The sequence below is a fragment of the Physella acuta genome, unplaced genomic scaffold (assembly GCF_028476545.2).
Source record: "Physella acuta isolate Inbredline_101_S28 unplaced genomic scaffold, ASM2847654v3 ptg000455l, whole genome shotgun sequence".
In the NCBI taxonomy this organism is placed as follows: domain Eukaryota; kingdom Metazoa; phylum Mollusca; class Gastropoda; family Physidae; genus Physella; species Physella acuta.
This window is the reverse complement of record NW_026731974.1, coordinates 88,618-112,509: the sequence shown is the minus strand read 5'-3', so window position 1 is coordinate 112,509 and position 23,892 is coordinate 88,618. Positions and strand designations below refer to the sequence as shown.

Genomic DNA, 23,892 nt, shown 5'->3' with positions numbered 1-23,892 from the left:
TTGGTGAGGATTTACAATTGGAGACAATTTTCAAAAGTTAGTGTATAATCTTTCTATTTGTTGTCGCTCGTGAAAACTCCATAAATCCACACAAAATAGAAGTCATTGTGTCATGCAGAGAATTCTTTTTCTTACGCTAAGATTTTTTTTCCAAACAAATTTTAAAAGTAAAGCCGGTTTATTTCATTATTGTTAACTTTAAAAAATATTTTCTTTATTAATAACTGCAAAATCGATTTTTTAAGGTCAAGTTGAGATTAAAATTTTGTTAATAATTGAAAACACGTTCTAAATCTATAATCTAGAGCTGCTAGTACTAAACAAGCAACATCATTTTAAAATCAGCGTCACCTATAACCAAGAGCAAAGGCCTCCAACCATAGGCTACCAAATATGTGGTTTAATATAAACAAGTAATGCACACTCTAGACGCTCTTCTAAAGATTCATAGCACAGTTTTTCGCCTACGAGAAATACAAAGCAGCTATGAAAAGTATTCAGTATAAACATAAACAACGTATCATAATAATAAGTAGTTTTTGTTTCACTCATTAATTAAGTTTAGTCACATGTTTACAAGTTAAAATGTACGAAGCATGCTGAAGAATTGATTGTCACAAAAACCGTTGAAGTGTCAACAACTAGGTCACCAACAGCTGTTGACCACGCCCCTTATCTTAACAAGTCGTGTCACTCCCTCCTCCCCTCTAGCCAAGTTGCATCACATACACTCCAATGGAACTCAGTTATACCACATACACCCCATCAAATCAAGGTGAGTTACACCCCCCTCAATCCATCCCTGTATCATATACACCCCATCTAACCTAGTTATACTACTTACACCCCCATTTAGCCAAGGTGTCATACATACACCCCAACAAAACCTAGTTATACCACAGACACCCCATCAAATCAAGTTGAGTTACACCCTCCTCAAACCATCTTTGTAACACATACACCACCATTTATCCAAGGTATGACACAACACTTACATCCCCATCGAACCATATTGTATTAAACTCTCCCCCGATCCCTTTAGCCAAGATGTGTCAACCCCCCCTCCCCCCCACCTCTTAAATTAAGAGTAGCACAAACACCCCCATCTAACCATTTTTTACCACTCCCTTATGTATAAAAAGTGTGTGTAACACTCCCCCACCCCCTTCTAATCAAGGTTTGTCAGCAACAACGTGGCCAGCAGCTGCTGCCCCGACCCCCAGATCAGCAAGTGCAGATCGACGTGGTTGTAGTGCAGCGACTCGATGTCGGCGAGGCTCGTCACGAACATCCGCAGCTCCCTCGTCCGGTTGTGCCAGAGGTCAAACTCCTTGTCCAGGTACGACTTCCGGCGGTTGAAGTGACGCAGCGTGTACAACTTCCCGCAGACGATGACCGCGTTTCCCGACGTGCCCGGCCGGATGTTTACATCCACAGATCCAACGATGGCCAGGTCAGCCGAGTTCAACATGGCCACCACCAGTTTTTCCGTCTTCCGGTTCCCGTAAATAATCCACAAGCCGTTCTCGTCGACGTTGAAATCGATGAAAGCGGACTGCGAACGATACAGGTAACCCTTCCTGGGTAAGGTCTCATTGAGTTCAAAAATAACATCAGGGATGGTCAAAGTCGCGGCGATCTTACTAGCGGCGATGTCGTATTTCACAATGACAGGATGGTTGGCCCAGTGGTAGAAGAAGAAACCGTCATGGACCAGGTGACCTGTCCCGAAAAAGGACGCCTCACCCAGGGGGAGCTCCCGCCCTACGCTGTCGTTCTGGAAGTCCTGCCACGAGTCGTACTCCACGAGGGCCGCGCCCTCCAGGCCGTAGGTGGCCCAGATCTTGTCGGGGGTGCTCACGTCCCGCATCCAGACGCCCTGCTCCCACCACGACTCGCCCACGGATATTGGCTTGCCGATTATTTCAATGGTGCACTCTGGGTAGAAAAGGGGAGGAGTCAAAGAACGTGGGACACATGCGGCATAGGGGAAGGGGCATACGTTGTGTGCAGATAAAAAAATAATTATTTGTTGATTCAATTATTTGAGACAAGAAGGTGAAAGCAATTGGTGATGTTTAATGAAATAATACAAATCACACTTTAATTATCTTATTCACTTTGTTTGAAAGGATGAATGGATGCAATTTAATGTAGGCTCCTCTATACATATTATGTTACACTTGATAAATCAATATTGGTGTAAGTTTACTATAATTATATGCACGTTGTATTGTATGTAAGATAGTGCGTATTTTTTTCCTCTTAAAATCTCCATAATTAAATATTATATAACTCATCAATTAAAATCTCCCTAATTAAATATTATATAACTCATTAAGTGGTTTACATTTTAAAATATCATCGTGTAACCACAGATATAAGAAAAGGACACGATCGTTTCATTTTTCTCCAAGGTAGAATCGAGTCTGGGGTTTGTACATAATACTACTCGTACATAATACTACTGTGAGCTTTGACATAAAATATGTCTACAATTTTTTGTTTTTCTCGTTCTAGGGGTAACTTTTACTTGCTAAAAATACATGAATATGTAGCTAGTATGTGTAAATGGTATCTGTAAAATGTTGCTCTGCAATCTTCTAACTACGTTCTAAGTGTGTTCTGCTTAGTTCTGCCTAGCTAAGTCAGGGATGGTGGCAAAGCCGTGCAAACGATTGAGAGAGGTATAGCATTACTGTTAGTAGGTACTCTAATAATGATGTTGTTGTTTTTTTTTAAATAATAACATGTTACAATGTTGAGTATTTTTATTTAGTGTTGTTGCAGTTTTTAAGGTAAAAATTTAAAAAAAAAGTAAGTTTTAAATAAAGTTATGATTAGTTACATGGTGATGAGTATGAGGAAAAGAACTTGGTAAGAAAAGCTAGTCCACGGCAGCACACGATGTGTCGCGTTACGTGATTGGCTGGAGCGTGTTTGGTCTGAAAGAGAAAGACAAAGAGAGGCGTCACAGGGTAGGGGAGGCAACGGGTAGGGGAGGCAAGGGGTGGGTGGGGGGGGGGGGGGGGGGTCAAGGGTAGTGGCAGATGCAAAGGCGAGCAGAATTTCATGCAAAACTTAACGACTCTCATTCGAAATGCTGTCACCAGCGCATTACGGTAATATTTAAACTACACTTTTTCTTAAAAGCCAACCAATCAGTCATTTAAGTACCCAAAGCTGGTCAGTTAAGTTACTCCCCTTAAACTTAAAGCTAGGGTTGTCTGAAAGGGAGTTAGATGTTTACATGACGTTGACAATGCTGGATTAGATGTATCGAGATATGGTCAAATATCGTATTCCTAAGATTTCACGTGGATATAGTATCAGTGGGTAGCATACATTTTTTTTTTTTGCCGTTTAGTTTTAAGCAGCGTTCTTACATCTAGAGCTGTCCTTAAATAAATGCGGTTTAGATTTTTTTCATAGACAAGAGAAACTTAAATTTTGATGATTACATTTCGAGTAAAGTATAATCTTGTGTTCGCATATCATACATTAGTGGAACATTCAAGGAAGCAGATAAGAAGTTTATCCAAATCATGCAAGTTTCATTCCAGTGTGTATTATTATAACTATAACTCGGTGATTTCAATGTATAGTTAATCTTTGCGACAGCTAACTAAACTGTTATGCAACATTAGTAGGACTAATCATTGCTGGACAATTTGTGTTCAATATAATTATCACATTGGTTCAACCTCATGCTAGTTTAGTACACAAGCCGCAGGCCTGGTTAGTACACATGTTTTGTACACACTACCTGAGACTCGAGGTGGGAATGTTGGCGGCGGTGTCGTTGGTTCAGTAACTGATAAACAGAAGAGGCCACAAGAGAAATTATATTTAAAATCTCAGAAATGAAAATAGAAGGGAAATAATGCAGTACAGAATAAGAGGCAAAGTATTTTCATGGTTATGTCCCTTGTGCCGTGAGCAAAAATTATTGTTAGATAATATTTATATAATTTTATTTTTTTATTTTTTTGTGTACATATTATATATATATATATATATATATATATATATATATATATATATATATATATATGCTATGACGTAGGCTTACTTACATGCTTTGGTTTGTCCTGACATACAATCGGCTGGAATATAAGACATAATAAGTTAAAGATTTATGTCTAAATTAGAATGTTAATACTTTCACCCGATATATGGTGTCATTGACATTTCGTTAGTTCAATCAGTGCATTGTAATGACATTGAAAAAAATAATCTGGGCCTTGTATACTTCAGCACAACCGCCGATGTTTTTGTTTTGTTTTTTGTTTAAAAGAAACTTGTCGGCCTTTTGGCTGTCTGCCTTATGGCTGTCGGCCCTTATGTCCTGTCGGCCTTTTGGCTGTCGGCCTTTTGTCCATGTCGGCCTTTTGTCTTGTCGGCCATTTGGATGTCGGCCTTTTGTCCTACACTCCCAACTAATATCTTCCCACTTCAACACATATCAGCATAAAAATCTTAGTAGTCGTAAGCTCTACTATTTAAACACGCCTTCCCTCAACATTTACTTCAAAGGTTAACCAAACGTAGACGTACCTGGACAGAATCCTGGCTCACCCTGGGGACCAGCTGGGCCATGGTTGCCCCGTGGACCCATGGGACCTGTCAGAGGGTGAGAAGTGTTAGGCTCACATCATGAGATGGTAACACACATACATGCATGAAATAATTTAATACAAACCTGGATTAGCAATGAAATTTTGAACGATAAGCTGCAAAAATTGGAATTTAAGTGCAATTTGATTTGGCATTAAAAGTTAAGGATATTTATAGCTGGAATAAATATCACCAGATTAAAAAAACTCATGATTGCTGTGGAATGGCTGTATATAGCCTTATGCTAACGATTTGTTTAGTTTTTAGGCTAATGTTGGCCTTGACTAAAGAGCACTAAATGAACTCATGTGACCGTGGTGACGAAACAACTTACATCGTGCCTCCTCCTCCACCCCCCACCCATACACTTGAACATTCACGTGATACTGATTATGATACAACGTTCCCGGTGCACCCCACACAACAAACGCATGTGACCCTGGCAATGAAACTACTTACCTGGAGGTAAGTCGCCCCCCCCCCACACACACACAGAAATACAATTAACCCTACTAATGACACCACTTACCTGGTGCGCCCCATCCCCCCCCCACCCACACACACACAAACACATGTGACCCTACTACTGCCACCACTTACCTGGAGGTCCCTTATCTCCCACGAGCCCCGGGAAACCTGGCACCCCAGGTGTGCCTGAGGTACCTCGGTCACCTTTCACACCTTGACTGCCTTTTTCACCTGCCGGCCCCACAGGCCCCACCTTCCCATCTCTCCCTGGGTCACCTGGTTCACCTGTCAATCAAACAATCGATGATCTTAACACTCATTGATTCAAGAAGTAATCTTTTACTGATATAACATGTTATCTAAACCCGTGGATTATTTAATAACCATGATCAAAACACGCTCAGTGCTTTGACATGTTATTTTTTTCTTTGATCTTTCGCAAAAATAAAACTGATTGTGTATCCGTTTTATCTAAGATTTGAATCTACTGCACTACTGAGCCGGTGTCCGTGTGTTATGTAGTATGTTAAGTATCAGTCACAAACTGTGTATGGATTTCTCAAATACTTGAAATATTTATTTCATTTATTTATTGTTACGTTTTGCTTGTCGTGTGTCTAAAAATGAGATTCCTTCTTTACCGAGACAAGGTCTAGAGATAATTTTCTGCGGTCAAGAATGGAAAAATTAGTTAAATAAATCTTAGATCAAAATAGTTTGTTACAGTTCTGCAGTGTTAAGTTTCACAGTTTGTAATGGAAGCTGTAAGGTCTCACAGTTTGGTAGCTATAAGGTCTCACAGTTTGGAAGCTGTAAGGTCTCACAGTTTGGTAGCTATAAGGTCTCATAGTTTGGTAGCTGTAAGGTCTCACAGTTTGGAAGCTGTAAGATCTAACAGTTTGGAAGCTGTAAGATCTACTAATTAAATAAGAAAGATGTGAAAACAAAAATCTCACCTTTTGGTCCACGTTCTCCTATGGCACCTGTTCATGAAAAAAATAAAGGTAAAAAAACAGTTGAAGTTTAAAACGTGCAAGATCTTTATTAAAACTCTTATCTAGAGATGGCAAATTTCAATTCCGCTGCTGCAGTTGTTATACACAAAATGATCTTTTTTTTATCAGCAGTTTTAAGTATTGAAAGTATATTCGGATGGTTAGTCTGACAGGAAGTAGGTTGTAATGATTGCTGGTTTTAGAGATGAATGAATAAATGAAGGGTAAATAAAATAGTGGTTTGACTTATTAACACTTTCAGGACCAAAAGGGTTACACGCACAGTTTCAAATATCTGTGCACACAATTTCAAATATCTGTGCACACAATTTCAAATATCTGTGCACACAATTTCAAAATCTGTGCACACAATTTCCAATATCTGTGCACACAATTTCAAATATCTGTGCACACAATTTCAAATATCTGTGCACACAATTTCAAAATCTGTGCACACAATTTCCAATATCTGTGCAGACAATTTCAAATATCTGTGCACACAATTTCAAATATCTGTGCACACAATTTCAAATATCTGTGCACACAATTTCAAATATCTGCGCACACATTTAGTAGCCAAATGACACGTGGATTTTTTAAAATGTTTTAATGGTTAGCTAAATTGATGGTTAATTGGACTGTTTTGTTGAATGATAGAATAATTGATGAAATGAAATGATTGTGTGCTGGACAGATATTACATACAGTCAAATGGATGGATGGAATGATAGACAAATAGTAAAATAGAGTTATGGCATAGTGAACAAATAATAAGTGAATGTACTTATTATTCAATATGTCATTGATTTCATCACAAAGAGTTGAATAAAAAAGAGAGGATGTATGCCAAAACAATAAGTAGAAAAAAAATCCCAGTTAGAATGAATGGTAAACAACATATAAAATAGAAAAAAAAATCGGATTTATGAAAGAACTGCTGTTGAATAAAAGCATGGATGCATGGATTCAATATCGAATAGATTAAAGCTGTTAATGTTGGTGAGTACTCGGGGTATAAATTACAAACTCACGTTACGGAAGAGATCACAACATTACTTTACAAACAGCAACAGAAGCCGATCAAAGGGAGAGCAGCCAAAGATAACTCTTCTCTGTGTGACGACAATGGAGTTAACAAACAAGGGGCAAGCGAAGCATGCGTACAAGAGAAGTGTATAGTGTGGGTTAGTTGGGAATTAAAAGCTTTAGTTAGGGTTAACAACAGGAATCGAGAGGGAAAAAATTGTTGAATTATTGTATTTCTTCTGTCACCCGTTTTATACAACACAAAAATGTCTCTTTATTTATTAGGTGGTGTTTTTTAAATTAAATCAAAGACACGAATTCACACCCAAACATGCACGATTTGATGAAACAACATGCAAAGGGCATCGCATGCTTCATCTGACTAGGTAAACAATATAATAAAATCATGCGTTTTACTGAGCAATATTTAAATTAATATAACGTTTTTAAAAAAATGAGTTTTTAAAATAAAAAACGGCTCATGCTATACAACGTAGTTCAAAATGTGAGAAACACATTTTTTTGTCATGTTTGATGTTATTTGGGGGAGGGAGGGGGGTGGGGCTCTCCATTTCTTCTTTCGATAAAATTATATAATACCTTAAACCACATACATACAAACCCTTCTGAAGCTATTTAAACTGATTTAATGGGCTTAGGGTGTTGGAACTGGAACAAAGTGGATGGATAATCACTGTATTAATCAGTTCGCGTACAATGACAAATAAAGAAAAAAAAGATCGCGTAAATAAGTTGGTAATTTATAATGTGTGTAATACGCTACTGTTCATAATATCACCAGTGTTTCTTTTAGAATTTTTCTCGGGGTGGGGGGGGGGGGGGCACTTGAAACTTTGGGGGGGGGGGGAGAGGAGACTACATTTTCCGGGGTGGGGGACACTGGTAATAGTATACATTTCTATATAAATTATATTTCTTTAGAGGGGGGGGGGTAGACGTTATTCGGAGGGGCGGGGGACGAAGATATGCCTCGATAAAACACTTTTCATCACCTTGTCATAATTTGTCCAAATTAATGAAGTTCTCCCCCTCCCCCCCCCACCCCACACACCGCCTTTCCCCACCCCACACCCTTATTTTTTTAACCTCAGGTGCGCCATGCATTTTTACAAACAATCCAAGAAGAAAGAGCGATGCATAAATCGAGACAGGTTTCAATAGGCAAACATGCTTAAGTTAATTATCGACAAAAGACAACACTCCGTGGCACTTAATCGTTCTACACGACCGTACGTCTCCCACTAGACAAACAGGATTGTAATACACGGTTGTCACGTGATGGTATTTGCTTGAACTGTTGTTGAACAACTCACGATTGCCGCCCCCCCCCCCCACCCTCCCCGTCTTACAGAAACAAAGCTGGTCAAATGTTGTGATCGGTGTTTGTGGATCGATAGCTCGCGATAAGGCGTTGATTGGATGTGATTGGGTTTTTTTTTTCTTCTTGATAATCGTGTGTGTGTCTGATTTTTAATACATATTGGACATGATATTTTGACCATTATCGTGTGTGTGTCTGATTTTTAATACATATTGGACCTGATATTTTGACCTTTATCTTTAAGGTTTCGGTTGAATCTAATGTTAAAACTTTTGTGAGACAAATCTCCCCCATACACTTCTCATAGTTTAGCAAAATTACGCAAAAAAGGTCAACTCGTATGCAAATACAAACCCTATATTCCTTTCTTACAAAAATGTTCACCAAAAAATTTTGAATGAGTATTCATAAAAAAATGAAAAAAATCGGTTCGGTAAAATTAGGTAAAATTTTGATAGTCAGTTTTGATCCACGACGATAAAGAAATCAATTAAATAAAAGCTTGTAAACAGTACGTGAACCTGCACCTACGGTCTGCATGTAAAGAAATTAAGAAATTTTATCTTGATGAACTGTTATCTCTTTTGTCTCCTGGTGTAATATCTTTCAGATACAATGGGGGGGGGGGGTAGCTTGATTAAAGCACGCGGGTGGGTGAGCGGGTAGTGAAAACGGTATGAGAAAGATAGGCTATCTACTTTATAAAAAAAAGAAATATTTTAAAAAAAACGGCCTCCCCACACACGCCCCCCCCCCCACGTCCCCCACCACACACACACAACATGCAAATATCTTGCCAAACGTGTTAGTTAACACATGGAGATTATAACACAGGACCTTAAACAGATAGAACACGGGACTTAGAACATGGGGCGAAAGAACAATTTAAAACATAGGGGTTAGAACATGAGACTTAGAACATGAGGTTAGAAAATTGGACTTTGAACATGAGACTTTGAACACCGGGTTAAAACAGGAGACAGAACATGTGGTTAGAAAATTGAACATGAGACTTAGAACACGTAACTTTGAACACCGGGTTAGAACATGGGACTTTGAACACCGGGTTAGAACATGAGACAGAACATATGGTTAGAAAATTGGACATGAGACTTCGAACATGTAACTTTGAACACCGGGTTAGAACATGGGACTTAGAACATGGGGTTAGATGATTGGACTTTGAACATGAGACTTCGAACACGTAACTTTGAACACCGGGTTAGAACATGGGACTTAGAACATGGGGTTAGATGATTGGACTTTGAACATGAGACTTCGAACACGTAACTTTGAACACCGGGTTAGAACATGGGACTTAGAACATGGGGTTAGATGATTGGACTTTGAACATGAGACTTCGAACACGTAACTTTGAACACCGGGTTAGAACATGGGACTTAGAACATGGGGTTAGATGAATGGACTTTGAACATGAGACTTAGAACACGTAACTTTGAACACCGGGTTAGAACATGGGACTTAGAACATGGGGTTAGAATAAAGGGCTAGAACAGAGTTGCTAGAACACAGAAGTAAAAAAAACACGAAGATAAAACACATGCACGTGAAAACCTGGTGCGCCTTTAAGCCCAGGAAATCCTAAAAGACCAATTTTTCCTTTTTCCCCCGTGGCTCCTCGAGGTCCTGTTCCATAGAGCAGCAGCAGATGGACAATGCAAATGTTAAAACATCAACACTCTCTACCAACTCCCTCTGGCAAATGTTAAAACATCAACACTCTCTACCAACTCCCTCTGGCAAATGTTAAAACATCAACACTCTCTACCAACTCCCTCTGGCAAATGTTAAAACATCCACACTCTCTACCAAATTACTCTGGCAAATGTTAAAACATAAACACTCTCTGCCAACTTATTCTGGTTTGCCGTTGAATAATTCTTGTAAAATATCATGTTCAAATAATTCTGCTTGAATATTTGTTTTCAATCGATAGCGTAAAAATTCGTTTAATACCCTGTATAGATTAGACTATAATTACGAAGAGGGCTGTGTTTACTGATGCTGCTTGATGAAGTCTGATGTAAACACTGATGTATAAAATGTGATTACCTTGTGGTCCTGCCGGACCTTCGGGTCCTGGTGGTCCTGCTGGACCGGGAGGACCTGCTGGGCCGGGTGGTCCTGGTTGTCCCATAGGACCAGGCACCCCGCTGTTACCTGAAACAGATAGATCATGATATTTCAGGTAGTATTTACCGGTAGAACATTTGGTTTTGCATTGCCCCTACAAAGAGCAAAGTGCTACTCTTCCAATTTGTGCTTTTCCTATATGTTTGTAAAACGTTTTATAGACTAACATGACAAAATAGTGTGTGTCTTATCTCGACCCATAATAGGGCTTGTAAGTAGGTCACAACTTCTCGTTCTCGTACTATGCAGCTAGTAGATTTCGAGACCGTAGACTTACAAGCCCTATTCTTGACACGTTCAAGATCATGTAATCTTTAATTTATTTCTTAAACCCCACTAGGCGTTTCTTCTTTAGAAAGAATGCCATCACAGGAGTGTCTTTTCTCCTTAAATCTATCAACACTACCAGATCTTAACAACTGTACATATACTTGTTCTCTTTTAACCTATCAACTCTACAATAGCTTGACAAATGTACCTATACTATCACAACTCTAATCAGTGCTCTAACAAACAGCATTTCTTTCACGCTTTGCCTACACAAAACGATCATATTACAACACTGCTATTCTTGATAGAGTGCATTTTATTTCTTAAAGATATTAAATTAGCTTCATTTGTTCACACCTTACATCGATTAATATCCACAGGTAAATCAAGATTTCAGAGAATTTTTAAAGACGACTTCTCGATTGTATGCTACGTTTTGTTTTAATAGCATTACATTACATTGTCATATATTTGCTAACTGAAAAGGAGAAAAAATGAAGTGCAAGAAATTTTTAATTAATCCTGGAGATCTGTTAAACTACGAAATATATCTATAGTTTTTGTTTCGTTCCAAAAACGTAGCTAATTCAATTCTATATGAGTTCAACAGCTGCTTGTTGCATTAGAATCAAGACAACTGCACTAATTTAATTACACTTATTACACGATTACCTTTCTTGACATAATTGGGTTATATCCCCTTAATGTTTTTATATATTTTTCGAGAAGTTAATTAATCATCATAATTGGTTCAGAAGTTACAGTGGTTTTATTTATTTAACGCTCGCAGTGACTGCGATGACGTGTTATAAAGTAGTTATTATACATGTGAGGCAACAAAGAAATAAAAAATAAACGTGTGATTTTTCTCTAAACACTAAATTGTTTGATTTTCGTTTAATTAAAGGCCGTCTAAATTATCTTAAAATTAAGCATATCAGTCTAAAGTTGTAAAACTGGTCATTTAAATTTTCTCTAAAATGCAAACACACAATAAATAATACAATAAATAAAATTATAAACAAATATATATATATATATATATATATATATATATATATATATATATATATATATATATATATATATATATATATATATATTAATGGAAAAAAATTAAGAAAAGCGTCCCTCAAAAATGTAGCAATCTTAATCAAAAATTTTAAAACCATTTTTTTAATGTTGCTATTTTTCAAATCTAAGTTTCTAATCAAGTATGCCTTTATTTAGCGTCATTAAAAGTTGTATGTTGCCCTCTTACTTCTCTGATTCTCCCAATTCGCCATGTTCCACGCCACAGTCGCCTCGGAGCAGTCGCCCTTATCTCCTGGAGATAAAGAAAAAAAATATGGTGTACTTTATTTCTCCGTCATAGTTCAAATACCTACGTATGGTAAAATAAATAAGCTTGAATAAATGTGTATGCACACACGTGTATGTGTGTGTGTGTGTGTGCGTGTGTACGTGTGTGTACAGCTACGTTAAGTAAAATTGTGTACCTTTAGTTCCTGTGTCACCTTTAGGTCCTCGTGCTCCTGGGGGTCCTGTAAAAAGTCATAACAACGTAAACAGGTGATCTTACACGCCACGGTTAATTCCTAAAATATGTTTTCTTCTGTTAAAGAAATCTCGGCTAAAATAGTTACGTGCATTTAATTTACAGTTGCCCAGGGATTGTTTAATCTATCTTGGCCATAAATCTTTGATGATAAGCTTTTTTTTTTATTCAACACACTTCATAATTGATGCTCTTAAGAGATCCGATAAAAACTAGGGATTTGTGGATACAGTGTGTTTAACAGAAAAAAATAGCGGACAGTATTTTAAGCTAAGTGTCTATGAAAGTAAGTTACTGGTCAGTGGATGTCGGTTACTGGTCAGTGAATGTAAGTTACTGGTCAGTGAAAGTAAGTTACTGGTCAGTGGATGTCGGTTACTGGTCAGTGAATGTAAGTTACTGGCCAGTGAATGTCGGTTACTGGTCAGTGAATGTAAGTTACTGGTCAGTGAATGTCAGTTACTGGTCAGTGAGTGTCACTTACTGGTCAGTGAATGTAAGTAACTGGTCAGTGAGTGTCACTTACTGGTCAGTGAATGTAAGTTACTGTTCAGTGAATGTAAGTTACTGTTCAGTGAATGTAAGTTACTGGTTAGTGAATGTAAGTTACTGGTCAGTGAATGTAAATTACTGGTCAGTGAATGTCAGTTACTGGTCAGTGAATGTAAGTTACTGGTCAGTGAATGTAAGTTACTGGTCAGTGAATGTAAATTACTGGTCAGTGAATGTCAGTTACTGGTCAGTGAATGTAAGTTACTGGTCAGTGAATGTCAGTTACTGGTCAGTGAATGTAAGTTACTGGTCAGTGCATGTAAATTACTGGTCAGTGCACAAGATTTACCTGTGGGCCCAACTTTGTTACAATGGTTTTCAGCGTTCCGACAAAACTTCTCTAAGGAACTCAGCTGAGAAAACATTCATATCATTATAGCACATATGTGTATCCATGCACGCATTAACATACATTAACACATATAGAGATATAATAGCACACATATATAGCATAAACATTTACTACATATAGTCTGAGTCCGAACATAATTCAGTGAATGTTGGTACATGTGTAGATATTTTTTGCAGATCTCTTTAGGGCATTTATATTGACTTTCTATTGTTCAATGGGTGATAGAAAGTAATTTACATTTCCCATGTAATAATGTACAGGCCGTGAACTTCATCATAAATATGATGTGCGGTTGATGTAGAACATATTATTAAATTCACAAACCACAAGATAGAATAATGCAAGCTCTACGTCTTTATTGTTATGAAGTCATGCGGTAGAGAGGTTCGCATATACATAGTTATAGCCTTAAAATAATATCCTATAAGAAGATGTGAAACGTTAATATGTCGAATATTACAATTTTCATACGACTGATTTTGTAGAAACCATAAAAAATACAATAATTTACAACAGAAACCGAAAGACGATAACATATAAATATATTGGAAGTCAATGGCCAAGTTTACAGCATATATATATATATATATATATATATATATATATATATATATATATATATATATATATATATATGTATATATATATATATATATACGTATATATGAAACACAAAGCAGAAATATGTATAAATGATTTTATACAACACGACGATACATTATGCATGTATGATTATAATTATAAATACGATTACATGACAATGGCTGATCTATTGAATTATAAAGCCATAACTACAATTAAAGAAGTAAATTGTAATGAAAAGAAATCAAGAATAAAAATGAATAGCAAGGAAGCGATATTTCAAGAGACCGTTCAGAAAAAAATTACCCATTAGTTTTGATTTGACATGTTTATGCAGAAACAACGTCGATTTTGAAAAGACATAGGCATGCATTTTTCAATTTAACAAAAGTATAGTTTTTCGTTGTTATGACATTTTGTTTACAGTAAACTGTGATGTGTTGCTACTTGATTTTAGAATTGCAGTTGTACTCCATTTTCCCACATTACCTGGATACATAATATAATATTTTCATTAAAGTGTATTGCTGTGAAAAAGCATGATTGGAAAATAATTACATGCTAAAACATGCACACACAGTTTCTTCTGTTAAGCGTGAAGACATAACACATATACATAACAGTATGTGGATGGTTAACATAGTATGACATCACATGACATCAGACAACAAGGAATATTTATGTAAATAACGTCACAGCTAGTTTTACTCATGAAGTGAATGACTTAACACAAAGCGAATGAATGTTTACAAACATAGCGTATAATGTTCTGAGAAAATGTGACGCCACTGCCGCCATCCTGTCCGTGTTTTTTTGCCAAACCTCCAAGAAAACATCCTTCGATCTGTTTTTATGTCTTTAAAATTCTTCTACACAGCAACCATTTACACATTTATCAGCGGAGGGCAAACAGCAAGGGAAGCTCTTTACCATTTTTTGTGTGTTAGATCTTTCGATTCGTGATTTATTTAAATGACATTTATTTTTCTAAGTCAAATTTAGAAGAGAAAATTAAATAAAAATGCTTTATTTATTTTATTATGTTATGACATTTAAACTGGGTGATTTGTCATAACGTATTTAGAGTTTATTTAACTTATTTAATGGTAAAAAAACCTCTTCTAATACAAAAAAAAAATAAAATCATTATTACATATAATACGTTATATATATATATATATAAATATATATATATATATATATATATATATATATATATATATATATATATATATATGTAACGTATTATATGTAATATTTTATATATATAATGCGCTTATGTAAATTTTAATTTCATTAATGATGCTTAAGATCGTCTACGTTTTAAAAATCGGAATTTCCCGTTTACTAAAAATATTTCCCTCACTGTTTGCAGTTGAGCAATATCAAGTATCTTACCACTACGTCCTTAGATCGCTGCATGCAGAAACACAAATGTCAACAATAAATGTGCACAGAGAGAAACATGGTACCACAATATGAATGAGTTCCGTTACACATTGTTAAGGCCGCTGTTCATGGTTTATTTCCCCTTCAGCTTTAATCGTCTCGTTATGTAGTGGGACATTTTTACAAAAAAAACTTGTCTCAATTGTTAATCGTACACTTAAGGTTGTGATAGCTTTAATATACATAAAGGGGTGGAGTAGTAATTTAAAAAATATTTAAAATATACAAATGATACTGGGACGGGGTGGTCGAGTGTTAGAGCGCTTGACTGTTTGCCTGAAGATCTCGAGTTCGGATCTCGGTTTGGTCTAGTGACTGTGGGACGCCCCAAAGTCCACCCAGCTCGGTTGGGTACCTGACTCAGGTTAGGGAGAGTAAAGGCGGCTGGGCATGGTGCTAACCCTACCATCTCTTCACAAACCGATGTCAAGTAACATATGAAATCTACTTCATCTTCCTTATGGATCGCTAGGTCTGAAAGGTGAACTAAGTTTTTCTTATACATACGACACTCATTAAAGTAGGGTAAAATTATAACATCTTTTCTAGGCAATGTTCATTTGTGTTGATATTGTCTACCGCTTAAGATAGAGTTAAGATGACCATAGACGGCAAGCTAAAATAAGTTATCATTCAGTGTCTTCTGTGTTTGTTAGGTATCCTTGGGTAAAAAATGTTTGACATGTGGCACCCATGTGACGGAGTTTTTTTAATCTCTTCTCATCTTCTAAATACTTTTATAATGTCTCCATTTTCTAAATGCAACAAATTTTAACAAAAAGTAAATCTTAAATTTATAATAACTGTATATTATCTGTCATCACATTTGCATTTTCTTTTCGTGGATCATTGATCTGTTTCAACGTATTTAAAATAAAATATTTGCCCTCATATTTTAATTTTAAAAAATGTGGTGTTTTGTGTTGCTAAGACTCATATTTTTATCAACACAAAATAACACTTTGGGAGGCACAGACAAAATATCTTAAGAGTGGACAAAAAAAAACTTACAAAAGGACGATGGTATTAGGTTTTATGATGGAAGGAAATGATGGACAAACAGATGGGTAGACAAACGGATGGACGAACGAACTAATTAACGGACGAACAATTAGACGAACGGGCTTATAAAAAAGGAATAAATGGAACGAGGATGGATTTATGACTGACTAATAGATATAAAATTGGATGGACAGAATGATAGCTTGCAATGGAGTCAATAAATCTTTAAACATGTGTTGATAAATTATGTAAAATGATGGGTTATAACGCCATCTCTTAAATCTTGTTTATTACAATGCTTTAAAAACACGTGAAAAATGTATCAGGTTTTTATTTTTAATAGGCATAAAATGTACACCGAATACGTGACGAAAGGGCCGATAACTCCTAGTGAGAGAAAAAAAAGTCAATAGATTACCACGATCCAGATAGGGTGTCCACAACGATCTCCGTCATCGCGGGGAAAACCGGCTCTCACGCGACAAGGGAAGTAACGCGAGGGAACCTACTGACGTATTACCTCCCTTATTTTCCTATCAATACTATTGGTACTAGCTTGTTGAGAGTTGCCGGCCCTCGTGGGGATATCGTGACATCTCATGCGAGTAGTATAGTAGGTCCCCTTTGGGTATCATTGAGGTGGAGGTGGTGGAGGTGGTGGAGGTGGAGGTGGAGGTGGGACAACTGTTGCATATTGAGGTGGAGGTGGAGTGGACAACTGTTGCATTTTTTGACCGTTATTGATTGATTTTTGCCCATCTGTTGCATATTTTGACCGTTATTGATTTATTTTCGACCACCTGTTGATTTTTCTTCCTGTTTTTTGCCCACCTGTTGATTATTTTTAACCCGTTGTTGATTGTTCATTAACCAACTGTTGATTGTTTTGATTAGTAGGGTATTGTATTGATCGGTATGTTGACCACTTGACCAACTGACCACGTGTTGGTCAGAGGTGGAGGTGGAGGTGGATTCCCCTATTGATTTGTTTGTATTGAGGGTTAGGGTACCTAGTAGTTGACCAATTGACCAGTTCTTTTATTAACGGTTAAAATAAAGTTATACATTTGTTTACCAGTTGACCAACTGACCAGTTGTTGACCAGTTGACCAATTGACCAATTGTCCACTTGTTGACCAGTTATTGGTTGTTTTTATTGACCTGGACGACAGTCCGGCTTTAACAGTATATAGTAAAATAGTATTTCCCCACCCTCCAGTGAGGGTGTGGGTGGGGGTGACGCGGGTGGGGGGAGGTGGTAGCAGGTGGTACCCCTTCCCTTTTGTGTGTTGCAATCTCATTCTCCCTTTGTCTGACGTCTGTGTGAGCATGTCCTTTTGTGTGCCGCTACTCGCGTCATACACAAAGGCAGGTGCCCTACCCCATTGTCTAATCCAACTCACGCGCCTTTACTATCGATTTTTTAAAAGTCATGTTTAAACATGTTGACCGTATAAAAGCTTTGTTGAATAGGCCTGGTGGATGTCGAATTCTACTCGTCTTAATATAAAGAGATACAACACGTGTCAACAGCCGGGACGGTTATTACCCCCTTCATGGTTTCTACTTGTTTGTTGTGTTTATGGCTGGCGTTTATTTACACACACACACACACACACAACTTACACACAACTTATATCACAACAAAAGACTTCTTATATTTTATGAATTTATTTCAACTTTCTCCAAGTCATCAAACGCTTTTAAGATATCATATCTCAGGGCGAGTAAACGTTCACCTAACCCTAACCCTAACCCTAACCCTAAATACCCTTGATTATGTTTTTGCTTTAGTTTCAAAAGTCGAGTATGTTTCAAAGCTCAAGTTTTGTAAATTTCTTTTGAGACTATGTAGGTAATCACTTCGTTTTCATTGTTTTATTTATTTATTTATTATTATTTTTTTTTTCACCACCTTTTAATTTTAAGGTTCTATAATTCTACCATATTGACTGCCACTGAAAATATATGTTTAAATACATTTTGTTTATATTTTTATAATTTTCTAAAAAATATTAATGTAGAAGCTAAACAAATAAAATTTTGTTTCTGTGACCTCGGCATATGAAGAGATAGTGTGTTCATCACTATACCCACACAAGTTTACTTTCCCTAACGTGAGTTAGGAACCCATCCGTACTCAGAGAACTTATATTGATTTGGATCCGAATTCTACTCTTCCCTGTCTATAGAATTGGACTTCTGTGAGAGTGGGGAGGGAGTGGGGTGGTTCACCCCTAAACTAATCCATGACCACAACGATGCATCTTTCATCTTTTTATAGTTTTTAATTGTCCCCCTTTAAGCATTCTCAAGGACGAGAACGCACTGACATACATTATCATAGCGACAATGGAACGATGTAGCCCCGCGCGTTTATTGTTTACATTTAAAAACGAGTGACGCGTGCGCTGCTCGCGTTTTCCCTAATAGAGCAACGAAGGTAGAATCCGATGTTCTATAATTAGAACAGTCTTGTTTACTTTCAAAAATAGCTTCACATAAATTTAGGATCCCAAGGGTTTAACTGAGGACTGATACGGATTTACAATTGTGATCTTTTTGACTTGAACTTTTTTTTTTAATTTAAGAAGGTTTACTTATACATAATTCAATACGTCTAATTACAATTTTATTTTTTGCAACTTATTTTATTTTGTTTTTCTATATCTTGCATTGTCATCTTAATTTTTTGACCAGCTTAGTAAATTTTTTTGCTTTAGATTATAAATTTAAAGTTTAAAAAACGTTATATTAGTTCGTGTCAAATGAGACACCGTTTAACATGTCTACATTTAAATTTCACCAAAATAACGACGTAAAAACTAAATACGGTATGCCTTTTTATAAATTAAAAGTTTAAAAACGTTATAGTAGTTCGTGTCAAATGAGACAGCGTTTAAAATGCGTACATTTAAATTTTCACCAAAATAACGACGTAAAACCTAAATACGGTATGCCTTTAGCATACATATCCTTCAATCAAATCACTTTTTTTAAGTACAAATCAGTAATTTTGATTGATTAATGATCTTGGCGAGTTATTTTTTATCCGTCATTTACAAACATCAAATAGGGTATTCTCACACAAGACGAGTACTTTGTTGAAATTAATTCAAGGGAGAAAACCCTAAAAATATTTACTAATGTACCGCGGGTGTAATCTTTACAAGCTTGCAAAACATACACGCGTCATTCACTCTAGCATTTTTAAGTCTCACAATCGCGCGCGCCCAAATTCCATTGAATACCGCGAGGACAATACCCATTGTATGGGTAGCTGAGCGCTGGACAATAGGCTTTGAAAAGCCGACCGCGTCTTGGTCCAAAGGGACGACTCGTTTCACTGCGCAAGCGTGAAACAGGTGAAATATAGAAAGTCGCTTTTTGTTTTTTAAGTCTCAATCAGGGTGGTGCGATATTTTTTTCTTTCTCTTTGTATCCGTGTTGTAAACAAAATGAGGAGGAGAAAGGGTAGTGACCTACCCTCCCACCCGTGTGTTCCATGATGGCAAACACAATTTTAAATGTGTATTTGTTAGGTTTTAGTAGCGATACATCTTCTACTTGTTTCTTCCTTGTGACATCATTAGCAGGGGAGACGATTCGTTTCCGCGGAGCGAGTCGTGCGTCATTTAAAGACATCAAATAGGGTAATGTTACTCAAGACAAGCTTTTAGTACTCTGTTGAAATTAATTAAAGGGAGAAATCCCTAAAAATATTTACTAATGTCCCTCTGGTGTAATCTTTACAAGCTTACAAAACATACGCCGTCATTCACTCTACGCCTTTTTTTAAAGTGCTACGAAAGCACGCGGCTACCTTCCATTGTGTACCGTGACCACAATGCCCATTGTATGGGTATCTGCGCATAGGACAATGAATCAAACAGACTGTGTCGGAAAAATACTTCCACACAACACCCTTCTCTCGAAGAAGACAATTTATTTTTAACTTCACGTTGAGTAATTTTTTATTTTTTTTTATTTTTTTAAAAGTGTTTTTGGTACATTTTAGTAGCGAGATATCGTCTACTCGTTTCTTCCTTGCGATCTCATTAGCAGGGGAGATGATTCGTCTTTTACAGTGAGCTAGACCATCTCTTTTCCAAGTGCAACGTACGCGAAATAAAGACACTAGCTTTTGTATTTTATATCGCAAGCAGGTGACGGGATATTTATACATCTGCTTGAGCGTTATCGGCGAAACTTGTTTTAAACATTATTAATACGCTAACATTTTAAAATATTATTGTTTCATACACCGATCTCAAGATAGAGTTTTTAATCAGATCTATTGTTAACAAATATTATCATTTTAACACACTTCGTAACCATCAAGTTGAATCAACCACACCTGATGTTACCACTCGTAAAGTCAAGTCTTCAAGACAAAACACTGATACTAAACAAGACATTAAACTGAATTATATGCCACTATGTGATATAACTAATATTGTCTTTGCAATGTTAAAAGAGGGGGTATAACTTGTATTGAGTATAGATGTATACGTGTTTAATATTTAATGCATAGAACACAGGACAAAAAACAGATTTACATCCCCGCATCATCCGACATAAGGGTTGAGATGGGTACGGGGAGGGCGGAGGAGAAGAAAAAAAAAAACACCATAAAATGTTTAACGCTACAAATGTTTGGCTTTATTCAACGACTTAAGAGTAGAAATGTGCTATAATTTTATGTATGTCTTCATTGTAACAGTCACAATATCAAATGATTAAACTTTATGATTTTTTGTGTGTGCGAGAAATGCTACCAGGGTGATTGCACCAAGTCCTGCCACAGACCATTTAATTAATGTTTTAAAAGATGGCCAATCTCTCTGACTTTCAGTGCGGCGTGAATAAAACTCAACCAGACCTTGCTGTAGAAGATAAAAAAGAGAGACTCAATTTCTTAAATTCCCTATCTTGAAGATAGGTAATCAGTACACTTTATAGTCATGTGGAGAGGGGTTAAAACAAGTCAATATACTGATTTAGAATCTTCTTAACAGGTGATATAAATTTGATATTATGATGTATGCATATAGAAACTATTCTTACCCATTTATCATTAGACGTCAACCATTCTTGTAAGTTAGTGTCGATATAGGAGGTAACCCATTCAACAACATTATCCGCCAAATGGCTTTTATTATGTACGAAACAATATACCACAAAGCATCCAGCGAAGCCTAAAAGCGCCACAATCCTGCCCCAGTTAACACCATCAGAGAAGGTTTCATCAACTATTATTTTAAAAGTATCATAAGCGTTGTTATCAGTGATATTAAGCTGTTCAATCAAATCATTGAATCTATTTCTAAATCGTTCCTCAAATTCATCACCAAGACTACGCATTGCCGCTTGGACAACATTTGGAGTAACACTACTTTGTCGCCCATCATTTTCCCACTGATAACCTTCCTTCGCTACTCGATGTTTGATATAATCCACTACTATTGAACGAGTATTAGAAGATTCCATGTTTTCAGACAATTCACTCGAACTTAACACATCTGTTTTAAAAAACCATCTCAAACTTTAAATGAGATTCATTTATATTACACAAAAACAAAAATGCCTAATTCAGCAAAAAAAAAAAAAAAAAAAAGTGAAGACCTTTTGTTATTCGTACCAACTAAAGCGCCAACCAATCTTACGGCCACCTGCATAATCGATCAAATTATAGAAAGAACGTGGTTTGCATCGCAAATTTAAAAACATGGCGATGTTTACCTATGCTTACAGACCTCAACCAAAAAAGGCAATGAAACTATAAGAAGGAGGAATATATATCTTAGTCATGCAGCAGATTACCTGCCCATGTTTGCTTTAGTATTACAGTTTTCATTTAATTTCTTTTTGACTTGAACTTCTTTAATTTAAGAAGGATTACTTATACATAATACATTACGTCTAATTACAATTTTTTATTTTTACCACTCAATGTATTTTGTTTTTTCTATATCTTGCATTGTCATCTTAATTTTTGATCACCTTAGTAAAAATTTGCTTAAGATTATAAACTTCAAGTTTTAAAAAACATCAACGTTATAGTACGTCTTGTCAAATGACACACCGTTTAAAATATCTACATTTAAAGTTCACCAACATAATGGTGTAAAAACTAAATATGTTATGACGTTAGCATACATATCATACAATCTAATCACTCTAAAGTACAAATCAATAATTTTTATTGATTAAGGGGCTGGGTGAGTTATTTTTTTATTCGGGTGCCCAGGGAAGGTTTGGGGTTGGTTGGGACAGATTTTATACACGAGGCGGTGACGTTTTCACCGAGGCAGGGTTCGAAGCTAGACCATGCATGTTTTGGAATTGTTAGGGTTCGAGTTTATAGTAGGGTCGGGGGAGTTTTCACCTAGGCAGGTTGGTACATCCATGTTTTAGAATTGATAGGTAGAGAGTTTATACGAGAGTCGTGGGAGTTTGTGTTTCACTGAAGCGTGTTTCAATGTTGGGACATCCATGTTTTGGAATTGGATGAGGTAGAGTTTATACTACGGACGGAGGTGTTTTGGTTACACCGAGGGTGGTTTCGAAGTTGGTACAGGCATGTTTAGGAATTGTTGTCAGTCGAGTTCATACTAGGGTCGGGGGAGTTTTGTTAACACCGAGGCAGGTTGCAAAGTTGGTACATGCATGTTTAGGAATTGTTGGTAGCCGAGTTCATACTAGTGTCGGTGAAGGTTGGTTTTGAACTCGGAACATTCATATTTTGGAATCGGTAGGTGTAGAGTCCGTACTAGGGTCGGTGAAGTTTTCACCGAGGTAGGTTTCAAAGTTGTTACATGTATGTTTAGGAATAGATGAGGGGCAGAGTTTATACAAAGGTCGGAGGTGTTTTGTTAACACCTAGGTAGGTTTCAAAGTTGTTACAGGTATTATTTGGAATTGATGGGGGTAGAGTTTAAACTAGCGTCGGGGGAGTTTGGGTTTCACAGAGGCGTGTTTCAAACTTGGTACATGGATGTTTTGGAAGTGATCGGGGAAGAGCTTATACTACCGTGGGATGGATTTTGTTTTCACCTAGACAGGTTTTAAACTGGGACCATCCATGTTTCGGAATAGGTTGGGTTAGAGTTTACACTAGAGTGGGACGGTCTTTGTTTTCAACAAGACAGGTTTCAAAGTTGGTACAAGGATGTTTGGTACAGGACTGTTTTGGAAACGGTGAGGCAAAGTTAAACTAGGGTCAGGGGAGTTTTAAACGAGGCTGGTTTCGAAATTGGGCCATGAATGTTTCGGAGTTGGATGGAAACGATGTCACTTGTAACATTAGTTGAATACAGATACAAGTTTGTCTGTTACTTTGTCCTTTGTCTGTCCAAGTAATAGTGTGGGTAGAGGTACGGTCTGTTTATCTAGCGGGTGTTTAGGGATCGGGCGAGGGCAGCGGACATAGGTGGCTAGGCTGCAAGAGATATTCAACGAGGAGTGGTGTCTATAAGTTAAATATCCCAGTCTGTTGGAGTGGTGTGTAGGAGTTGTGATATTA

At 36.9% G+C, this 23,892-nt stretch overlaps 1 protein-coding gene across 1 annotated transcript in view; it reads right to left on the bottom strand.

Moving 5' to 3' along the window:
* The window catches only part of LOC131943419 (gliomedin), a 99,559-nt gene that overhangs the window by 3,991 nt on the left and 71,676 nt on the right, over positions 1-23,892 (bottom strand). The window contains exons 3-11 of the mRNA XM_059303544.1: positions 13,272-13,335; positions 12,372-12,416; positions 12,134-12,199; positions 10,522-10,629; positions 6,042-6,068; positions 5,218-5,370; positions 4,558-4,623; positions 4,077-4,106; positions 3,767-3,814 (exon numbers count right to left, since the gene is read on the bottom strand). Coding sequence (XP_059159527.1) covers positions 3,767-3,814; positions 4,077-4,106; positions 4,558-4,623; positions 5,218-5,370; positions 6,042-6,068; positions 10,522-10,629; positions 12,134-12,199; positions 12,372-12,416; positions 13,272-13,335 — 607 coding nt within the window. The remainder of the gene's footprint in view (positions 1-3,766; positions 3,815-4,076; positions 4,107-4,557; positions 4,624-5,217; positions 5,371-6,041; positions 6,069-10,521; positions 10,630-12,133; positions 12,200-12,371; positions 12,417-13,271; positions 13,336-23,892) is intronic.